This window comes from Prionailurus bengalensis, chromosome B3 (genome assembly GCF_016509475.1).
Source record: "Prionailurus bengalensis isolate Pbe53 chromosome B3, Fcat_Pben_1.1_paternal_pri, whole genome shotgun sequence".
Taxonomy (NCBI): Eukaryota; Metazoa; Chordata; class Mammalia; order Carnivora; family Felidae; genus Prionailurus; species Prionailurus bengalensis.
Window position 1 is genome coordinate 58980639 of NC_057355.1, and position 21471 is coordinate 59002109.

General features: G+C 43.6%; 1 protein-coding gene and 1 pseudogene across 2 annotated transcripts in view; one reads left to right on the forward strand and one right to left on the reverse strand.

The window, feature by feature from the left end:
* Positions 1–12197, reverse strand: part of SORD (sorbitol dehydrogenase) — a 37456-nt gene extending 25259 nt beyond the window's left edge. The window contains exon 1 of one of the 2 annotated variants that reach the window (XM_043555531.1): positions 11978–12197. In XM_043555531.1, coding sequence (XP_043411466.1) covers positions 11978–12040 — 63 coding nt within the window. In that variant the 5' untranslated portion in view covers positions 12041–12197. The remainder of the gene's footprint in view (positions 1–11977) is intronic. The other variant, XM_043555530.1, reaches the window with a different exon arrangement.
* Positions 12198–13531: 1334 nt separating this feature from the next.
* On the forward strand, positions 13532–14583 carry LOC122467848 (annotated as a pseudogene).
* The last annotated feature ends 6888 nt before the right edge of the window (positions 14584–21471 follow it).

Sequence of the window (21471 nt, forward strand, 5' to 3'; positions counted from 1 at the left end):
TGTGAAAGGAAGGAAGGAAGGAGGGTGGGGAGAGGGAGTCCATCTAAAAATGGGCAACTCAGGATAGCTGGCTGTCACCAAAACCTCTCAGAGTTGCAAGTCCCATCTCTGACATTATACATCAGGGATTACCACATAAAGTTCTGTTTCTCTTATACTGGGTGAGATTTTAAACTGCAGGTTAATTGAAACTAAAGAGTAAGGCCTTTATTTCAAACATGGAACAGCATCCCATCCTCCCCGGTAAAGGCACTGTTAGGCAACTTCTCAAGAAACAAGAGATAAATCCACAGCATATTCTTCATATCCTTACCTCCAACCAGGCCAGCCCTGAATACCCATTTAGGGGTGGAGAGGGGTAAGAATCAAGCTCAAAGCCAACAGTTGGCCCTGAGTCAGTAGAGATTACCACTGTAAACATATGCTGGAGGTTAACAGAGCTGACCAACTTTGGCCGTCCCACCCCCACAGAGCTGCAGTGACTTTCAGAGACACTAGAGGGCGCTGTGCTGACAGCATGGTTTTTCCTTGGTAGCAAATCACACATTGTGGAGAACTTACATACCTCTCCTTGCAAACCAACTTTTTTTTCATTCTCATTCTTGCTGACTCTAACCACTCTTACAATTCAGCTTGACTCCTGACTCCCCTCTCTGCAGGAGACATGCCACAGAAGCACAAGACCATGTTAAGATCAGTCCCTAAGTCTGTAAATGTTATCCTAAGCATGGCTGCAGAGCTCGTGTTGTAGAAAGTTATCACAACGGGGTCACTGAAAAAACTTTGCTTTTCGTTTGTGGTTCCTTGGTATGACGCTGGCCACAGTCCTCTGTTTACTTAATCTCCTTTTTCTGTCTCAGATTTCAGTGAAGATATTCTTTTGTTCACCCATTTCTTAGCCCGTCTGAGATCCCTCAACTTCCCCTTTTATCCTCATCGCCCTTCCATTCCCCCAAAGTTTTGTTATCATGCATATTCAAGCTTTCCTAAACAGTATTTCTTACCTTTCTGGGAGTAACAGTAAACAAAGGGATAAGGAGGAGTTAACTTTTTTCCAGCATTTTTCACAAGTCAGAAATGCATCACAGACATCCTTCCATCCCCTCCAGGTCTCCTCCCACCTCCTGGAATAAGTCATGGAAGTACTTCATGAAGAACTCTGTGGGGGAGCGCTGGGGTGGCTCAGTTGCTTCAGCCTCCTTTGGCTCAGGTCATGATCTCACCGTTCATGAGTTCAAGCCCCATGTGGGGCTCTGTGCTGACAGCTCAGACCCTGGAGCCTGCCTCTCTCTCTCTCTCTCTCTCTCTCTCTCTCTGTCCCTCCACACACCCCCCCACACACACTCACACTCTGTGTGTGTGTGTGTCTCTCTCTCTCAAAAATAAATATTTAAAAATAGAAAAAAAAAAAAAAAAAGAACTCTGTGGGAACATGGAATCCTCCCAGGTGTCTCTTGTATCCTAAATGCTATCTTGTATTTCCTAAATATACTTTCTCAAGTTAGCCTAAATATTTCTCTCCCAAATATACCCTCATAGCCCCTTATCTTCTACTTCCACCTGCACATCTGAGTTCATATACCCTCAGTACATCTTGCTTGGGTTGCAGAAACAGCCTCGACATGAGGAGAAATCAAGGGAAGATGCCTTCTCCCTCCGGCAGCTGACCTGTGTGGAGCAGGGGTGAAGCACTCAGACTCTGGAACAACATGTCTGTGTGCAAACTGAGGCTCCCCTCCACCAGCTGCATGACCTCGGGGCAGTTACATAACCTCTTTGTGCCTTCAATTTCCTCCTCTGTATAATGAGGATATTCAGAAAATAGAGTGCCTGGCTCATAGTAAATAAGTTAGGTCTTATTACAAAAGAAATAGAATCAAAGTTATTTTTTCTATAATTAATTCACAGTATGGTTGAACCAGCTCTGGACAGCCTTGTCCTTTTCCTTCTGAAAAGGGTTACTTCTTAAATTTGTTTTGGGGAGAAGTTGTTATTTCCCTTGTTTGTCACATCAGTATTAAGAGACTTGAACTGCTTTTCTTAAAAGGCTGGAATTTGGGAGAAAGTGATATAGGATTCCAGCCTAGTGTTTTAAGCCTGATTCTACCAGTTGTGGGAAGGTGTTGGCCAACCTCCCTGCCTTAGACTGAGGGCTTAGAGGCTGGCCTCACCCCAGGTCCTCAAAGCCCACATTCGCCTCCCACCCCCATCTGTACCCAGACAACCTGTTGTCTGGCTGCCCTGCACAGACACAGCAGGAGAGAGCAGAAGACCTTATTTTGGCTTCCCTCCCTCCTCAATTTTCCTCTTCCCTTGAGCATGTTTTGAGCGTGGGAGGAAAATCCAAACATTTCCTAATTAGGCATTTTGTCATAAACGGCTTTGTTCTAGGGGCGCCTGGGTGGCTCAGTCAGTTAAGCAGCCAACTTCAGATCAGGTCATGAATTCACGGTTCATGAGTTTGAGCCCTGCGCCCGGCTCTGTGCTGCCAGCTCAGGGCCTGGAGCCTGCTTCAAATTCTGTATCTCCCTCTTTCTCTGCCCCTCCCCTGTTTGCGCTATGTCTCTCAAAAATAAACATTAAAAAAAAAAAAAAAAAAAAAGACTTTGTTCTAGCTGCATTAGGCCTGGCAAACTTGGGGTCAAAGTAGAAGGGTTGAACACTCTCCCAAAGTCCACTGAGCCACTCTCGGGCCCAAGCCCTCAGGGCTCCAACCAGCCTTCTTCTGCTAACAATCTTTATAAAATGCAAATCAATTTAAAGTGCCCAGTGGCCCTGTAAAATCCTAAACTCTATGTTCTGGCCACCATGTTCTCAGCAAGCCTCTGCAATTCCCAGCACACCCTTGCAGCAGAGCCTGCTTTGGATCCTGTCTCCCTCTCTCTCTGCCCCTCCCCAACTCTTGTACACATGGTCTCTCCAAAAATAAGCATTACAAAAATAATAAAAAACACTGAAAAAAATAACATTAAGCTGAATATCACTTCACAAAATCTGAACATTTTTCCTCCAGTAATTAGTGTTCTTAATGTCAATCTGATTGAGAAAACTGCCAGCTTTTTTTTTTCAACGTTTATTTATTTTGGGGACAGAGAGAGACAGAGCATGAACGGGGGAGGGGCAGAGAGAGAGGGAGACGCAGAATCGGAAACAGGCTCCAGGCTCTGAGCCATCAGCCCAGAGCCCGATGCGGGGCTCGAACTCACAGACCGCGAGATCGTGACCTGGCTGAAGTCGGACGCTTAACCGACTGCGCCACCCAGGCACCCCGAGAAAACTGCCAGCTTTAACAGCCACACTAAAAGATCAAGTGGATGCCAATACTGTGAGTACATATTTCTCCTCCTTAATTTTTGTCATGCAATTTTGAAAGATAAATTTCCCCCCATACCCATAATTCTATCTTTTCCCTTCAGAATAGGGCTACTTTTACTACCTCTCTTAGTAGTACTAGGACTTATTACATAAAATGTTCTGATCCTATTTGTGGTATTGTTGACTGCTCCTGCTGCTTGTAGGGGAATGTGTTAGCTTTGTGCCTCTGGACCTCCTGCAGACAAAGGCACTGTCCTTCCTTAGCGGTTGGCAGAGATGGCCAGATTTGCTGGATTTAATTTCCTGTTGTTTATTGGTTTGGGTCTTGTTTTATTGTTAAAATAAATATTAAAATATTAATAATATTTAATATTAAATTATGATATCATTTAATTTAAATAATATTGTTTAATAATATTAAAATAAATATTAATTAAAATATTAAAATAAGGGAAGAGGTATTTCTTTGGGCTATTTGCTACTACCTGATTTTCCCTTTTTCAGAAGGAGTTTTAGTCTATTTTCAGTGCCTCTGACTGATAAATCTAGCTCAGGTGTTAAAGGGTTAAGTAGCCAGCATTTCCCCACTCAGAGTAAACTCCCAGTGTAATCCAGCTGATACTTGAAGCCTATCAGGGCCCTTTAAAGTGATCTTATAGATACTAGCTCTGTCAGCTGATGGCAAAAATAACCAGGGAAAAAGACATTGTGCTCAGGACCACTGGAGGTGCCAGTGTTGATGCCCCCGCATTAAATAATCCCCTTGTCCTTACCCACAAATCTTAACAGTAAAGTACATATGCAAGGATGGGATATTTTCAATGTGTTATATTACAGTCATAGAATTATTTTACTTTAAAAATAATTATTACAGGGGTGCCGGGGTCAGTTAAGCAGTAGACTCTCAATTTTGGCTCATAATTTCACAGTGTGAGATTGAGCCCCCTATTGGGATCCCCACTGGGCATGCAGTCAGTTTAAGAGTCTCTCTCAAAAAAAAAAGTCTCTCTCTCCCTCTCCTCCTGTCCCACCTCATAAATAAATAAATAAATAAATAAATAAATAAATAAATAAAATTTGTACAGATTCAAATCAAATCTTTTGATCTAGGGTATAACACATTTCCTCAAAGTGCAAAAACTCATCTTCATTGGGCCTGATTAATGTTTAATTAAGCTCCATGCTGGTACATTTCCTCTGCCCTTTATAATTAAACATCAACCCATCATTCTAAAATGACTATTTTCCCTTTAACTTGTTCTTTCCTCCAGAGGAAAATGTCATCCCAAAATTTATCTCTTTGGAATAAGAATTATTTTAGGCTGATTATTTTTAACAAACAGCTGAATAGGAAAATATCTGAAAACTATGTAAATTTTTTTTTTAACGTTTATTTATTTTTGAGACAGAGAGAGACAGAGCATGAACGGGGGAGGGGCAGAGAGAGAGGGAGACACAGAATGGGAAGCAGGCTCCAGGCTCTGAGCCATCAGCCCAGAGCCCGAGGCGGGGCTCGCACTCACGGACCGTGAGATCGTGACCTGAGCTGAAGTCGGATGCTTAACCGACTGAGCCACCCAGGCGCCCCATGAAAACTATGTAAATTCTGTAAGATATTTATGCTGACAAGGAAAATCTCCATTTGTAAGGGTGTCTCCCTCTCTGTTCCAGGAAAAGGATAACTATCTCTCTAGATAGTTTTCTAGGAAGAAGGCACAGATTTAAATTTGCATAACAACCTTACCCTTGTTTACTGTGCTTTTTCCTGAAACCTCCCATAACTGGTTTCCCTCACCCTAAGAAGACCTTTTGTCTTTAGCTGGAAATGGTATTTAAGATGGTGGCTTAGGCCATTTCTGGAAATTATTCAGTTTTCCTGATATCTCCCATGCATATAGGAGGTACAGTTATAAAATTTGTTTACTGGGGCACCTGAGTGGCTCAGTCGGTTGAGCGTCTGACTTTGGCTCAGGTCATGATCTCACAGCTCACGGGTTCGAGCCCCTGGTCGGGCTCTGTGCTGACAGCCTGGAGCCTGCTTCGGATTCTGTTTGTCTCTCTCTCTGCCCCTAACCCCCTCGCATTCTGTCTCTGCCTCTCTCAAAAATAAATAATCATTTAAAAAATTTTTTTAAAAACAACTTGTTTAGTTTTCTCTTGTTAGTCTGTCTTTTAGGGGCACCTGGGTGACTTAGTTGGTTAGCATCTTGGCTTGAGGACTTTGGCTCAGGTCATGATCCGTGAGCTGGAGTCCTGCATCAGATGCTCTGCAGTCAGCCCAGAGCTTGCTTTGGATCCGGCCTAACCTCTCTGCCCCTCCCCAACTCTCATGTGGGTGTGTGTGTGTGTGTGTGTATGTGTGTGTGTGTCCGCCCTAAAAATGAATAAACTTAAAAAAATAATACATTTTAAAAAATCTGTCTTTTATTACAAGGGGTCTCGGCCAATAACGTAGAAGCATAGGAAGAAAATTACTTTTCCTCCCCTACATGGTAAAACAAAAATCTGACTATCCCCTATCCCAAACCCACTGTTCAGCTTCCTGGATGTGGGGGCTGGGTTGTTCCATTCTCCCTGGCCAGATGCTGGTGCCTGAAATCTGGCAGAGCTCTCAGGGGTAAGGCAGATAAAGTGGACGTGCAGTGGACTTTCCTGATGCAATACGGACCTAGTACTACGTCTATTATTGATGCAACACCTACAGAAACTGATGGGAGAATTTACAAATATTTACAACATTTGACATTGCCCCAACATCAAAATGCAGCAATACAAGCATGTCAGTTCACAGCTAAAAATATAAAATTGGTGCTTCATTCGGGATAGTTTGTGAAGCAATGCATGAAAGCACCCAGCGTATGCCTGGGATATAGTAGGCACTCAACATGCTCTCTCTTTGTTTCCCTTACCTTTCAAGTGAAACCTAGAGCATTAAAAAAGAAAAAAAAGAAAAAAAAAAGCCTCCCTCTTCCCCCCACCAAAAACAGCTTCTGTGGAAAAAACTAATCTGACTGTTTTATATCTCAACTTCATGAACTAGTAACTCAAAGAGAATTCATTTCCCAATCCAAAGCAACTTCTGGATTTCTCAAGACTGACCAGAGAGACACAAAGTAATTTGACTGGTAAATACAGATGGATATAAGATTATCTCCTGGGCCCACATGTATTATAATTTGGCTAAAAATTGTCCACATAGCACAAAAAGAAAAAAAGATTGTCCGTACATTTGTAGGTGTTGGTCTCATCTCTTTTTATGCTGAGATGTGTAGGGCATCTGATGCAGGACTCGAGCTCCATAAGGCTGGGTCTTTTACAGCACCATCCCACTGTAATGGTCCTGCCCCAAGGTGGGCCATTTTCGCATATGTGGGATTATTTTGAGCTGAAGGGAATTGAGATCCTGTGGGCTCAGGAGAAACGTTTGCCCCTCTCTTAACTACAAAGAACAATCTAAATTGGAGACTCTTGGGTGCCTGAGTGGCTCAGTTGGTTGAGCATCAGACTCTGGCTCAGATCATGATCTCAGGGTTCGTGGATTCGATCCCCACATCGGGCTCTCTGCTGTCAGTGAGGAGCATCCTCTGCCCCCCTCTCTCTGCCCCTCCCCAGCTCGAGGTCTCTCAAAAATAAACATTAAAATAAATAAATAAATAAATAAATAAATAAATAAATAAATAAATAAATAAATTAGAGGGTCTTTACAGAGTAAGGGCTATCTACTACCAGAGATAAACTTTATCTGAGTTATCTATCTATAGGGCAGGGCAAACATTTATTTACCAAACATTTACTTTTTCATTTTTCTGTGAATTACATTCATTCCCTTTGAAGTCCCAAGCCCCTATCCCCTTTCTCCTTGGTTCAGAATGACACATACACCTCATTTTGCCTGACTGTCTTTGGAGTTTCCATTGTCTGTATGGATTCTCTGGACACATGCTATTAAATTTTATTTTCTCCTGTTAATCTGTCTTGTGTCAATTTGATTCTTAGTCCAGCTAGGACCTTTGAGGAGACAAGAATTCTTGCTCCCTGACATCATCTAGTCCCCACACACCCCAGAGATGAGAACTACTGTCATCCCCATTATACAGATGGGAAACTGAAGCAGAAAGTAATTTGGCGAGTCACACAACTATAAACAGCAGAGCTGGCACTAAATCCCACTCTGGGCCTCAACCTGGCTCGTGACCTTATTACTGTTTCCTTTTTAAGAGGACCTCAGTGAGCTGACACTTTTCGCTGACAGGCTGTTTGCCTCTTTATGCATCAGCTTGGCTGCCTCTCCCCTTGCTCCCTTCTCTATTTAAAATAGGGAGGGAAAAGTCAGTCTTTTTTTGTTACCTCACATTTTTGTTTTTCTCATTATAAATGAAAACCACCAGGCAGTGTATATGTGTGTGTGCCTGTGTCTGTGTGTGTGTGTGTGTGTTTAGGTGCACATACTTTCTCTCTCTCTCTCTCTGATTTACCACGCAACTTACAAAATGCCTGGAGCCCAGGCACCATGGAGGCCTGAATCCCCAGGTGAAGCTGCCTTGGCCTTTCCCTTGCTGTGGTTGAGGTCATCACTAGCTACATAACAGGCAAGGAATTTAATTTTTCCTTCCCTGGGGCCACAGCATCAAGAAAGAAGAGGGAATCCAGCCTTCTCCATAAGCAGGAAAACGGCTAAGTGTTCTGTTTCCTCCCAGCAGGTGGAAGATGGCAGGAGTTTCAAGTGGCCCAGGTTAAATTTCCCCCACAGAAGCCCAGCCATGGCTGCTGGCTGGTCTCTGGGCTGTCCTGAAGTGGGATGGCAGCACTGGGAAGGGTCGAGCCCTTGCTTCCTGCTTCAGAACGCTTCCAAATCCTGCTACAGATTTTAGAAATTGGCCTCCCCCCAGACAGCTCCCTTCACATGAGTTCCTGAGGCACAGCCCTTTCTATCAGTGGACCCTGAGCCTGGTCGGACAAAATGGCCACAGCCTGCTCTGCCCAGGAACTCTTGGATTTCATTTTGGTTCTCCCACAGAAAGAAAAACTGGTGTTCCCTCCCAAGGTGCTCCCAAGGTTCCTCCTTGTTGCTTTCTGGTTTACTAACAGTACCAATCCCCAGTCCCAATCTACTTACCTATTCACCTCACAGAAGGGGGTGGAAGAGTAAAGATAGTCTATGGAAGTAGGGGAAGGGGGTCCTTCTCTGGAGGGAGTGGTGAGGGGCCAGGAAGGTCTGTGTTGCATCGCAGGTATCTGAGGCAGCATAGGCATCCCTGGTCACTCTTCTCAGCTGACAGCTTTCTGCCTTTTCCCCTGAGTGTGAGGCTCTCTCCAGGGTAGTGTCCTCCATTTGCTGCTTTCTCACTCTACATGTCCTACTCAGCCTAGGCAAGTTCATCCAGCCACAATTTCCCACTAGGGTGCTACTTTGGGCAAGGCAATAATATTTTGTTGAGCTGGACAGTGCTATATTTGAGAATGAGGGAACTTCGGGTCCCCCTACTTCTCCACCATGTTGACTCCTCCAACAGGACAGTGCTGTTAACTCTATGAAGTCTGCCCCTCAGTTACTGTGACAAACCCTCTCCCCATTCCCAAATGCCTTGTGGGGAGGAGGTGAAGTACTGCCCAGTAGAGAAGCAAATGACTCCTGAACTTACATTTCCAGCCCCAAAAAAATCAACCCTGCACCCCCGATTCCTAAAACCAAGGTAATTTCTCAAAGACACCTTGATGTTGTGTCCTAGAGACATCTTACACTCAAACCTGACCTCAATATTTTACTCTACTCTTTTGTCTAGTAAATGATCCCACCACATCCTACTCTCAAACAAACCTGAGGCCCTCATGAATCCACCCTGAACCATTTTAGTGTAACCACAGGCTACATTCTTTAGCCCATCATGCATTTTCTAGAGCCTTTAGGATATACCCACCCCAACTCATCCCTAATCAAGAGTAGATTCTAAGGCAAAGTTGATTAAAAAAATTTTTAATTAAAGATGATTTTTTTTTTAAATTTTACAGAGAAAGAGTGCACATGAACAGGGGAGAGGGGTAGAGGGAGAGAAAGAATCTCAAGCAGGCTCCACACTCAGCACATAGTCAGACATGGGGCTCCATCCCAGGACCCTGGGATCCTGACCTGAGCTGAAATCAAAAGTCAGATGCTGGGGCACCTGAATGGCTCAGTCGGTTAAGTGTCCTTGGTTAAGTGTCCAACTTCAGCTCAGGTCATGATCTCACGGTCATGTGAATTTGAACCCCATATTAAACTCTGTGCTGACAGCTCAGAGCCTGGAGCCTGCTTCAGATTTTGTGTCTCCCTTTCTCTGTGTCCCTCCCCCACCCACGCCATCTCTTTCTCAAAAATAAATAAACATTAAAAAAAATTAAAGAGGGGCGCCTGGGTGGCTCAGGTCATGATCTCGTGGTTCGTATGTTCAAGCCCCACATTGGGCTCTCTGCTGTAGATGTAGAGCCCGCTTGGGATCCTGTCCCCCTTTCTCTCTGCCCCTCCCCCGCTTGGTCTCTGTCTCTCTCTCTCAAAAATAAATAAAAATTTTTTTTTAATTTTAAAGAAAAAAAGTAGGATGCTCAACCGACTGAGCCATCAGTCACTCCTAAGTTTTTAAAAAAATTATTTTTTTTTATAAAATCAATTTTAAGGTTGGCTTCCCGCTCCCTCCAATCTTCAAGGCTTTGTTCTAGACAGCCGTGACAGAAAGAAGTCATCTGAGCCTGAGCAGTGGGACAGGCTGAGTTTAAGAGTTAAGGCAAAGCAGATCCTGGGGTTGCAATTCTAGTTCTGCTACTTATCAGGTCCAGGACTTAAAGCAGGCCCTGAGCAGACGGAGAATCAGGTCCTGTCCACCTCTCCAGCTTTACCACCCTCCAGTCAGTACATCACACTATTTGCAGGGCCGGTAAACAGAACCTGTAATCTTGTACTCCACATATCTTGGCACTTGCTCTTGCATTTATTTGCCTGAATGACTCCTACTCATCCTTCAAGAACCAGGTCAAGTAGCATCCATCTCCTCTGGGACCTCTCCCCTAGGTCCTAGGTTAAGGACCCCTCCCTGTGAGGTCTTTACTCCGTGCAGCCTCCAGCAAAGCCCTCACGTTGTCTTACTATTAATTTCATCTCGTGTTATAGCAATAAACACTAATAGTGTCATTTTAATTCAAGACCTTGGGTGAGACTCCACAGTGAGTGCGGAGAGCACTGGAATGGGAGTCAACCTCTGAGCTCTCATCTGGGCAAGTCTGTCATCCTGGGGACAGTCTTTTTTTTTTTTTTTTTTTTAATGTTTATTTGTTTTTCAGAGAGCACAAGTGGGAAGGGGCAGAGAGAGGGGGAGACACAGAATCCAAAGCAGCTCCCAGCTCTGAGCTGTCAGAAGAGCCCGACAAAGGGCTCTTACTCATGGACAAGAGATCATGACCTGAGCCAAAGTTGGACACTTAACCAACTGAGCCACCCAGGCACTGCAGGAATCACACTTTTCTTCAACTGAGAAGATAGGAGAATTGACTCAGGGCAGGAGTCCTTGGTCTGGGGTCCACAAACCTCTAAAGGTCGATGGAGGGACTTAAAGGAAGTCCATAAAATCTCTGAACTTGCTGCTAAACTCAATCTATTTGAATTCTGTGAGGAGAGAGACCACAGATTCATAAGTAGTCAAGAACTGTTAATCTGGATAATCTCCTGAGTCTCTCCCATCTAGATTGTGGTGCATAGTCTCTTGAGGAAGGAGGTGCCAGGGAGCAGTAGAGATGGCTGGCACCCGTCCCACACACCCACTGCCATCCCAGGCCCATCTGAGATGGAGTTTGTCAAGGGACCCCTGGCATGACCACAGGGCTGATCCTGCAGCTCCCTTAACTTTGGCCCCATGAGCCAGGGAGCAGAGGTAGAAGTATGGTGGACATACCCTTAACGCTCTTAAAGAAACATGAGAGCCAGATCAAAGAGGAAAATGGCTGGAAAGTGAACCAAATGGGGACTAAGGGAGGCAAGGAGGAAAGAACCTTTAGAGACATGGACACTATTCAGATACAGAAGTCTGGCACAGGCACAGGCAACACCATGAGTCCTGGTGACGGAGACCTGTGCTGGAAGGAAAAGGGACAGAAACTGGCACTTTCTGGGTCCCTAGTTAGTGCTGGGTACTCTTGTGATCGTAATAATCCTGCAAAGGATGTGTAATCAGCCCCAGACAAGAGAGATTAAATATGAGTTCCACATCTTTTAAATGTGGCCCTCCTTTCTGCCCTGCACTGTCTGCTCAGAGAAATTCAGAGCATATCCTACATCAGGCAGCCTCCTGGTACCTCTTTTTAAAAGTGCAATGATTAGAGACTAGACTGCGAATCTGCAGCTGGCAAAGAAGGGAGAAGGCTTCAATCAGTTTGCAACTTTTCTAGGCTCTGGCCACGTGCCGGCCACGGGGCTGGGTTCCGGGAGGCACTGGACAAGAACCTTCCTCTTAGCACCTTACAAACCAGCCATCCCCTCCCCCCAACATGGTAACCAGCTCTGATCTGGGCGGCCAGGGCACAGAGGTACAGGCCCAGCGCAGCGCTGGAACTGGCGAGCTGGGACGGCGGCTTGGCCCAGTTCTGAGGCCAGCAGGGCAGGGTCCGGCTAGGCTTCCCACTCCCCTTCCCGTTTTACCAGGCGCAGGTCTCCGGGTCCGTGCACCACCAGAGAGAGGTTCTCGGGCTTGGCCGCCGCCATGTCGCTGTCTCCCTCCCGGGTCGAGGCTGCAGTCTGCAGGACGCGTGGTGATTCTGGTGACAGCCCCGCGAGGGTTGGGGGTAAGGGTTGGGAGGCCCTGGTTGTCAGAAAAGGCGCACGCCCGGCCGGGGCGGGGCTTCCTCGTCTCTGACAACCTGGGCGGGGCTAGCGTGGGGGGGCGGGGCCTTCCTGCTTCCCTCAGGCGCTACCCCGGGGCGCTGGGGGAGGGGGGCCTAAGGAGGGGCCAGAGGAGGGGGTAGGGGAGAGGCGAAGCCGGTCCTCCACAGTCGTCTGCAGGCGCTGCTGTTTATGTCGGCGTCATATCCAAGGGAACATTGCTGTCCTGAAAGTAATCTGCAGAGGCGTCAGCCACCAGACCAATGTCCTCAGACTTGAGCTGCAGAAGAAGGGGGTTCTGCAATGTGGAGCAGATTCTGAAGGCTAGCACTGAGATTCTGATAAGGTGTGTCTCCGTCTTACCTAGAGGTGAGGCCTAGGGGTCTGTATTTGTATTAGCATTGGAAATCTTGAAGCTGCAGATAGGGCACGGTCTACACTTTGAGAAACAGGAACTACACTGATGCAACCTTCATGTGGGCCCTGTATCCCCAGCACCCAGCAAAGTGCCCGGTACAAATAAGAATGAACGAATGCGTCAGTCGGTACAAGTAAGAATGAACCAATGGCTCAGTCGGTTAAGCGTCCCACTTCGGCTCAGGTCATGATCTTACGGTTCATGAGTTTGAGCCCTGCCTCGGGCTCTGGGCTGACAGCTCAGAGCCTGGAGCCCGCTTCAGATTCTATGTCTTCCTCTGCCCCTCCGCTGCTTGCACTCTGTCTCTCGCATTGTCTCAAAAATAAATAAACATTAAAAAAAAATGAATGAATGAATGAATTGACATACCATCTCATGGGCTCCATGCATCAGAGTGAAGAAGCTATGAAATGGAATCTGCAAACCCTTTTTCTCTTAACTGGCTCTGCTTCTGGTAATAGAAACCGGACTTCTGCGTGCATTCTTCCTTCAGGCTTCTTTTTCCTCAGAAACAATGAAAGTTTACTCCAAGGGGAGAGCTGCCCTCAGGCCTGGCTTAAGTCTGTAAAGGCCCTTCCCTCCTTTGAGAGTAGGGTTCAGGATTTCATTCCCTACAGCCTCTCCCCACACCCAGACATTCTGCTGGATCATTTTATCCCCCCTGGGAGACTTTCCCCAGCACACAGCCCTTGGAGATAACCCTGTGGCACTCACTGCACACTCCACAGATGGGTCACAACCTGTACTTTCCTTCCTCAACCTGTAATCATCCCTTCCCCAAATGCTCTGGAAGGTCACTGAGGGCAAGGCTTTATTTCTTAAAAAAAAAAAAAAAAAAGTCTAGCCCATGTTGAGCTCCAGTTGGAAGAGGCGAGTCTGGTCTCAAAATGGAGGTAAAACCACCGCCTGGTTGCCCCCAGCCGGACTCTGTCTCTGCCGCGCGGGGCGGGGGGCATGATCCAAAGGAACCAGAGCAGTTGAGAAAACTGTTTATTGGTGGTTTGAGCTTTGAAACTACAAATGATAGTTTATGAGAACGTTTTGAAAAATGGGACACACAGATTGTGTGGTGATGAGAGACCCCCAAACAAAACGTTCCAGGGGTTTTGGTTTTGTGACTTACTCTTGCGTGGAAGAGGTGGATGCAGCCATGTGTGCTCGACCACACAAGGGTGATGGACATGTAGTGGAACCAAAGAGAGATGTTTCTGGAGAGGATTCTGCAAAGCCTGGTGCCCATCTAACTATGACGAAAAATTTCATTGGTGGTATTAAAGAAGATACAGAAGAATACAATTTGAGAGACTGCTTTGAAAAGTATGGCAAGATGGAAGAAGTTATGGAGGACAGGCAGAGTGGAAAAAAGAGAGGATTTGCTTTTGTAACTTTTGATGATCATGATACAGTTGATAAAATTGTTCAGAAATACCATCATTATTAATGGGCGTAATTGTGAAGTGGAAAAGGCCCTTTCCAAACAAGAAATGCAGTCTGCTGGATCACAAAGAGGTCGTGGAGGTGGATCTGGCAACTTTATGGGTCGTGGAGGAAACTTTGGTGGAAGAGGAGGCTACGGTGGAGGTGGTGGCAGCAGAGGTAGATATGGAGGAGGTGATGGTGTATACAATGGATTTGGAGGTGATGGTGGCAACTGTGGTGGTGGTCCTGGTTATAGTAGCAGAGGAGGCTATGGTGGTGGTGGACCAGGATATGGAAACCAAGGCGGTGGGTATGGTGGTGGTGGTGGAGGATATGATGGTTACAATGAAGGAGGAAATTTTGGAGGTGGTAACTATGGTGGTCGTGGGAACTATAATGATTTTGGAAATTATAGTGGACAACAGCAACCAAGCTGAGGACCCATGAAAGGGGGCAGTTTTGGTGGAAGAAGCTCGGGCAGTCCCTATGGTGGTGGTTATGGATCTGGTGGTGGAAGTGATGGATATGGTAGCAGAAGGTTCTAAAAATTTTCAGAAGAAAAGGGCTACAGTTCTTAGCAGGAGAGCGAGCAAGGTGTTGTCAGGAAAGCTGACAGGTTACTTTGAGACAGTCGTCCCCAGTGCATTAGAGGAACTGCAAAAATCTGCCACAGAAGGAACGATGCTCCATAATCAGAAAAGTTCTGCAGCTTAACCAGGAACCCCTTCTTGTTCAGGACTGTCATAGCCACAGTTGGCAAAAAGTGCAGCTATTGATGAAGGCAATGTAGTGTCAATTAGATGTGCATTCCTGAGGTCTTTTATCTGTTGTAGCTTTTTCTTTTTCTTTTCATTACATCAGGTATATTGTCCTGTAAATTGTGGTAGTGGTACCAGGAATAAAAAATGAAGGAATTTTTAACTTTTCAAAAACAAAAATCTATTAAGTGTCTTACTTTTTTTAAATTTTTAAATAGCTTTATTGAAGTATAATTGACATACTGTAAATAGCCAATATTTAAAGTACATACTACAGTAAGTTTTGATATATGTATACATCATGAAGCCATCACCATATTCAAGATAATGAGCATAATGTATCCCCCTCAAAAGTCCTCTCCCCATCCTAAGCAACCATTGTTCTTCTTTCTTCACTACAGATTAGTTTGCATTTTCTAGAATTTTATATAAATAGTATAAAAAGTGGGTATTTTTTAGCCTTTTTTTTTAATGTTTCTTTATTTTTGAGAGGTGGGGGAGGGGTAGAGACAGCAGGGCCACAGAGGATCCCAAGCGAGCTCTGTGCTGACAGCAGCAAGCCCAACACAGGACTCCATCTCACAAACCATGAGATCATGACCCGAGTTGAAGTCACTCAACTGACTGAGCTACCCAGGCACCCCAAGCTTTTTAGACTTATCACAATTGTTTTGAGATTCATCCAAGTTGTTGGATATATCCAAGTTGCATATATCAATAGTTCATTCCTTTTTATTGGTGATGTGCCACAATGTGTTTATCCATTTACATACTGATGGACATTTGGGTTGTTTCTAGTTTTTTATGATTACAAATATGGTTCCTATGAACATTCATGTACAAGTTTTGATACGGACATATGCTTTCATTTCTTCTAGGTTATCAGGTCGTTGTTACTCTATGATTAGCCATTTGAGGAACGTCTAAACTGTTTTCCAAAGTGATTGAACCACTTTAATTCCCAGCAGCTGTGCAACTGGAGCTGGGAGTCCCAGTTTTTCCAAATCCTCACCAACAGTTGGTGTAGTCAGTTTCTAAAAAATTTTAGATGTTCTAATAGGTGTGTAGTGCATCTCATTGGTTTTTTTTTTAATTGAAGTATAATTAGCATAACATACAGTGTTATATTAGTTTCAAGTGTATAGTATAATAATTCAACGATTCTATACATTTCTCAGTGCTCATCACAATAAACGTACTCTTAATCCCCTTCACCTATTTCACCCATCCCCTCCCCCACCTCCCCTCTGGCAACTACTGATTTGTTCTCTATATTTAAGAGTGGGTTTTTTTTTAATCTTTTTTCTTAAAGTCCACCATAAGAGTGAAATCATATGGTATTTGTCTTTGACTGACTTCTTTCACTTAGCATTATACCCTCTAGGCCCATCCATGTTGTTCCAAATGGCAAGATCTCTTTCTTTTTTATGACCGAGTAATATCCATTGTGTGTATATATTTCATATATATATATACATACACACATATATATATATACACACATATATATATGTGTGTGTGTATATATATATATATATATATATATATATATGCCACTTCTTTATCCATTCATCTGTTGATGGACATTTGGGTTGCTTCCGTAATTTAATTTAGCTTTTGTAAATAATGCTGCAATAAACATAGGGGTGCCTATATCTTCTCAAATTAATGTTTTTGTTTTCTTTGGATAAGTACCCAGTAGTGGGATTATTGGATCATATGATAATTCTATTTTTAAAATTTTTGAGGGACTTCCATACTGTTTACCACAGTGGCTACACTAACTTGTATTCCCACCAACTGTGCCTGAGGGTTCTTTTTCTGTACATCCTCAGCAATTGTTTTTTCCTCCAGAATACTTGCCAAGACCTCATTTTAAAAAACAGAATCTGGTAAAATGTTTTGGACAGTGTAGGAGCTCAAAAAAAAAAAAAAAAAAGATTTGATGATAAATGTAGACCAATCTCTGGAACCCCAATAATGATAAAAATGGAAGTATGTGTCAGGGGTTGGGGGGGGGATGGGTAAGGTGTGGCAAAACAATGGGATGGATTTTTGCAAGGGACTGGTAGAGTCACGTTCATTGCTTTGAGACCTATCCCATAAGGCTAGGCTATACTTGACCAGTCCCTCCAGCACTTCCTGCACACAGCTTCTAAGCAGGCTTTGCTTGGAGAGACAGACTAACTCAGGGTTACCTGACTTCACTCGTGAAGCTGAACTTTAAACTAAGCTTTCTCTTCTTGGCTTATGGAGTTCCTTCAGTCTCCCAAACATGGCTCTCCAGTGGGTGAAGCTGACAATGGAGAAAGCCCTAATGGTTTAATAGCTGAGAGCCACTTGAAGTAGACTCTTACTGACTTTTAAATTAAGTAAACAGAATACCAGAACCAAGGCAGAGGTCTGACAGTAAAATATGACACAATGACCACACTTTGGAGAGGTATTTGTTTTCTTATGAGCAATAACACTTTGCAACTGTCTTGAAGGTTATTGCCTGGAGGTAAAGAGATTTGGAAAGGCAGGAGACAAATCTAGAAATATATTCTAAGACTAAGGCTCTCTATAGAAAACATAAAACAGTGAGTTGATAAAGATTCTTAAGAAACTGGCATTTTTAAAGTAAAAAAGCAAGTTGTTATTATGGCATTTAAACAATTTGGTGTGACATTTCTACATAATTTCCTAACAGAGACTAGCATTCATGATGGTAAGCAATAGACTTTTCTAGGCATTTTAGTGAATAGGGATAAAGTGCTGGCTTTGCCTTTGCTGGTGGCCTGCTTGGCACAGCTTCTCTGGGTCTCTGCCTAACTTTCCCAAACACTTTGAGGGACTCTCTCCCCTGAATACAACTACAACAAGTTGTTGATAAATTTCTGCCATGAAAACCTATTTAGAATTCTAAAACGAAATCATAGGATGCATATCCTCCAGGATTGCATATTTAGAAAAAGGGAGACTTTAGTCCAGGCAGCATCTATTCTATCAAAAATACTGGGTTACTTCAGGTGTAGATAATGCAATATACTAACAAGAAAAATCTGTGTGCCATTGGACTTTAGTTTTCGGAAGGTCAGAACAGTTGTAAAATTCTGATTTCCCGATTTCTCCATTTGGTCAACTATTCAGTTACTCAAACCTGGTTATTTACAACAAAAGAAAGAATAACAAAAACAAAACAAAACAAAAGAAAGAGACAAGAAAGAAGGAAAGGAAGGAAGGAAGGAAGGAAGGAAGGAAGGAAGGAAGGAAGGAAAACATGAAATATCTTGCAGACCTTGGAAATAAGGTTACCAATGAGAGTTAAACTAGTAAAATCCATATGCAATGAATAAGATTAATGAGCTTTCCTGAGGAACTAGTAACATACCTGTCATTAACAAATTTCAGGGAAGATTAGGAAAAGAAGGAGAGCAGGAATTTTAGTCTAGAACTATCCAGGGGAGAGAGGTGCTTGGTGATAGTGGTGGCAATGTTGCTGGCACAGAAGAGTGGAAGCAAGGGGACCCGCTAAAGGTTACTGCTACATGCCAGCTGAGGATGGTGACTGAGATAAATCTTGGAAGTGGAAATGGAGTGAAGCAGGTAGGTCCAAGATTTATTTTGGAGCTAGGCAAGGGACTTGGTAAGGATTGGTTTATAAGAGTTGAGGAGAAGGTAGCTAGAAGATTTACTCTCAGATTTCTGACATGATTACTGGATGGATGAAGGCTATTATCTGATATGGGCAGTACTGAGGGAGGAGGAACAGATTTGGGGGAAAGATCAGGCAGGTAATTTTGGGTAGGCTAAGTTTGAGATATCTGTGAGACATCTAGGAGAAATAAACCAGGTCTGGGAAAGTCTCGGTTTGAAAAGTCTATACTAAACTTGGAAACCATTGGTAATAGACTGTATTTAAAGGAATAAAAGAGAAGGAGGTAATGTAGGGAGAGTATAGAATGAGAAAAGATACACTTCAGGTCCAAACATTCAGCATCCAACAATGAGGGAGCAGGAAAAGGAAAAAGGAACCAGCAAAGAATCCTGAGAATAAGGAGAATCATATTAGGGAAAGGCAGTGTTTTAAGAAGGAAGCAGCCAGCTGTTAAATACCAATGAGAGGTCAAGATGGAAATCAAAAAGTATGGAGTTAGTGGAGTTAGCCATAAGGAGATCATGGGTGTTCATGGCAAAGTGTTTTGGTATGAAGATAGGAGCAGGAGCCACAGTGGTTTGGGATCATTCATATATTCATTTAGTAAACACATAGTAAGTAATTTATAACATGTCAGGTATAAAATATTGGGGATACAATAAACAAGACAGAAACAATCCCCATTCAGGGAGGGGAATCCATTAAATAAATGACCACAGAAGTATTGATTCTATCATACTTAAGGTAAGGGCTATGAAGGGGCGCCTGGGTGGCTCAGTCGGTTGAGCATCCGACTTCGGCTCAGGTCATGATCTCACGGTCCCGTCCGGGAGTTCAAGCCCCGCGTCAGGCTCTGTGCTGACCGCTCAGAGCCTGGAGCCTGTTTCGGATTCTGTGTCTCCCTCTCTCTCTGACCCTCCCCCATTCATGCTCTGTCTCTCTCTGTCTCAAAAATAAAATAAAATGTTAAAAAAATTTTTTTAAAAATACTAAATATTAAAAAAAAAAAAAAGGTAAGGGCTATGAAGAAAAAGGAAAGGATACCATGAAAATGTATAACAGAAAAACCCAGTCCAGCTTGAAAGCAAGGGAAGATTGCCCCCCAAGGAAGTGATGTATTAGCTGTAATTGAAAGACTTAGGTAGTCACAGAAGTGAGGCAAAGGAGAGAGAGGGTGTGTTCCAGGCAACACACACATAGAGTCCTAGAGGGGGAAGAGGTCATTGTTGAAAGTCAGCAGTGTGGCAGGGCCATGGTGAGCAAGGGGACCCAACCCAGGGGTGTACATAGGTCTTCCAGTATTTCATGTTGCTGAAATGCAGGAATACAAGAAGAAATGTGTCAAGAATAAAGATCTTAGGGGGAAAGCTGGAAAATCACACTGCTTGAAGGTGAGGAGTTCCTTCTGAGGTACAAAGTCCATTTTTGTAACAAGGACAGGGAGTGTAGCTGGGAGCATAGAACCTCACAGAATTAGTTTGATTCTGAGAATCAGAGAAGATAGAGTTGAATAGGGAATCCTATTGACAAGTCTTACTTGCAGGAGACAATGGGGAGGAGCTGGCAGATGCTGTTATAAACAACCTGAAAGCTGTCTGTCTGTGGCTGGGAGAAGTAGGAGCTAAAAGAGTTCTTATAGGGGTACCTGGGTGGTTCAGTCCATTGAGTATCCAACTCTTGATTTCGGCTCAGGTCATGATCCCAGGGTCGTGGGATCGAGCCCTGTGTAGGGATTTTCTTGGGATTCTCTCTCTCTCAACCTCTGACCCTCTCTCCCACTCACACACTCTCTCTCTCAAAAAAAAAGGAAAAGAAAAAGAAAAAGCTCTTACAGACAACCTGGGTTATAGAGGAATTTCCCATTAGCCTTGTCCTCTTCTCTTCATGTCATGTCTATAAATAGCTGGTCCAAAGTGATTCACTTCATTCATTAGTTATCAATAAAGTTCCACAATAGGAACTGTATAAACATGATAAAGGAATAAAGGGAAGTGAAAAGAAATAAAGAATATTCACCAGAAAAAAAATATTGCTGAGGAACAAATGAAAGTTTTGATAGAACAGTTTGCCATAAAACTGAAGAGGGCATCCAATGTGGAGACACTCCACATTGGAGGTAAGGTGGGGGGAGGGGGCAAAGTAGGGATGGGGGAAGGGCAACACAGGTACAGAACCTGAATGGGATGAGAAGGGCATCTTCACAGGGAAGTGGTATTAACATGGGGTGTCAAAGCCCTAAAAGGGTGAGGAAGAGAACACATGTGTTTAGCACAGCTCAGTGTGAGGTGAGGGAGACTGGGAATGATAAAGAGGATGACTATAGCTAAAGGCTAGTGTTGGGTATAGGAGCCTGAATATGTTAGGGACAGCATTTGCTCAGGTGAGGAGGGAGCCACAGAGATAAGAGATTGGTACACAGTGAGGGATTGAAAAAATAAGTACTACATTAAGGATGATGGGAGCAAGGTTTCTCACTATTGGAGAAGAGAGGTATACATATGGAAGGAAAAAAACAGAATGAACTCTGTGTGATGTTAGATAAAATTGGAGGGATCAGTGTGAGCTCATGATTTGCAATAGACAGAAATAAATAGAAGTATAAATATATGTGTGTACACACACACACATAATTCTCCATAGCTCTGTCTACAGAAAGAGCTTGGGCTGGGAACAGTGACACCTGATAGCAAAGAGTATATCTAGCACCCAAATCTTGGTTACCATACTCCACTATAGGAACCAGGGCTTCTTGAAGAAATGACTTAATCTAGGGCTGGAACAAGAAAAGTACAAGATGAACCTGGAACATCTTGTTGTGCCAGAAAGTAAGGAAATATTCCATGAATGATGGGACATATCAAAGGACACAGAAGCCAGCTTGAATTAACTACTACTGAACAAATCACAGGAAATTTGAGCATAAAAATAAATTATAATAACAACATATCATAACCCATTGAGTAAAATAAGAACAGTGAGTCCATACTGACAAAAATCAATTAATAAATTGAAAGTTTGACAAAATATGTGTAGTTGCATAACCCAAAGTACCTCCCTACAAAATATCTATTACATAGGG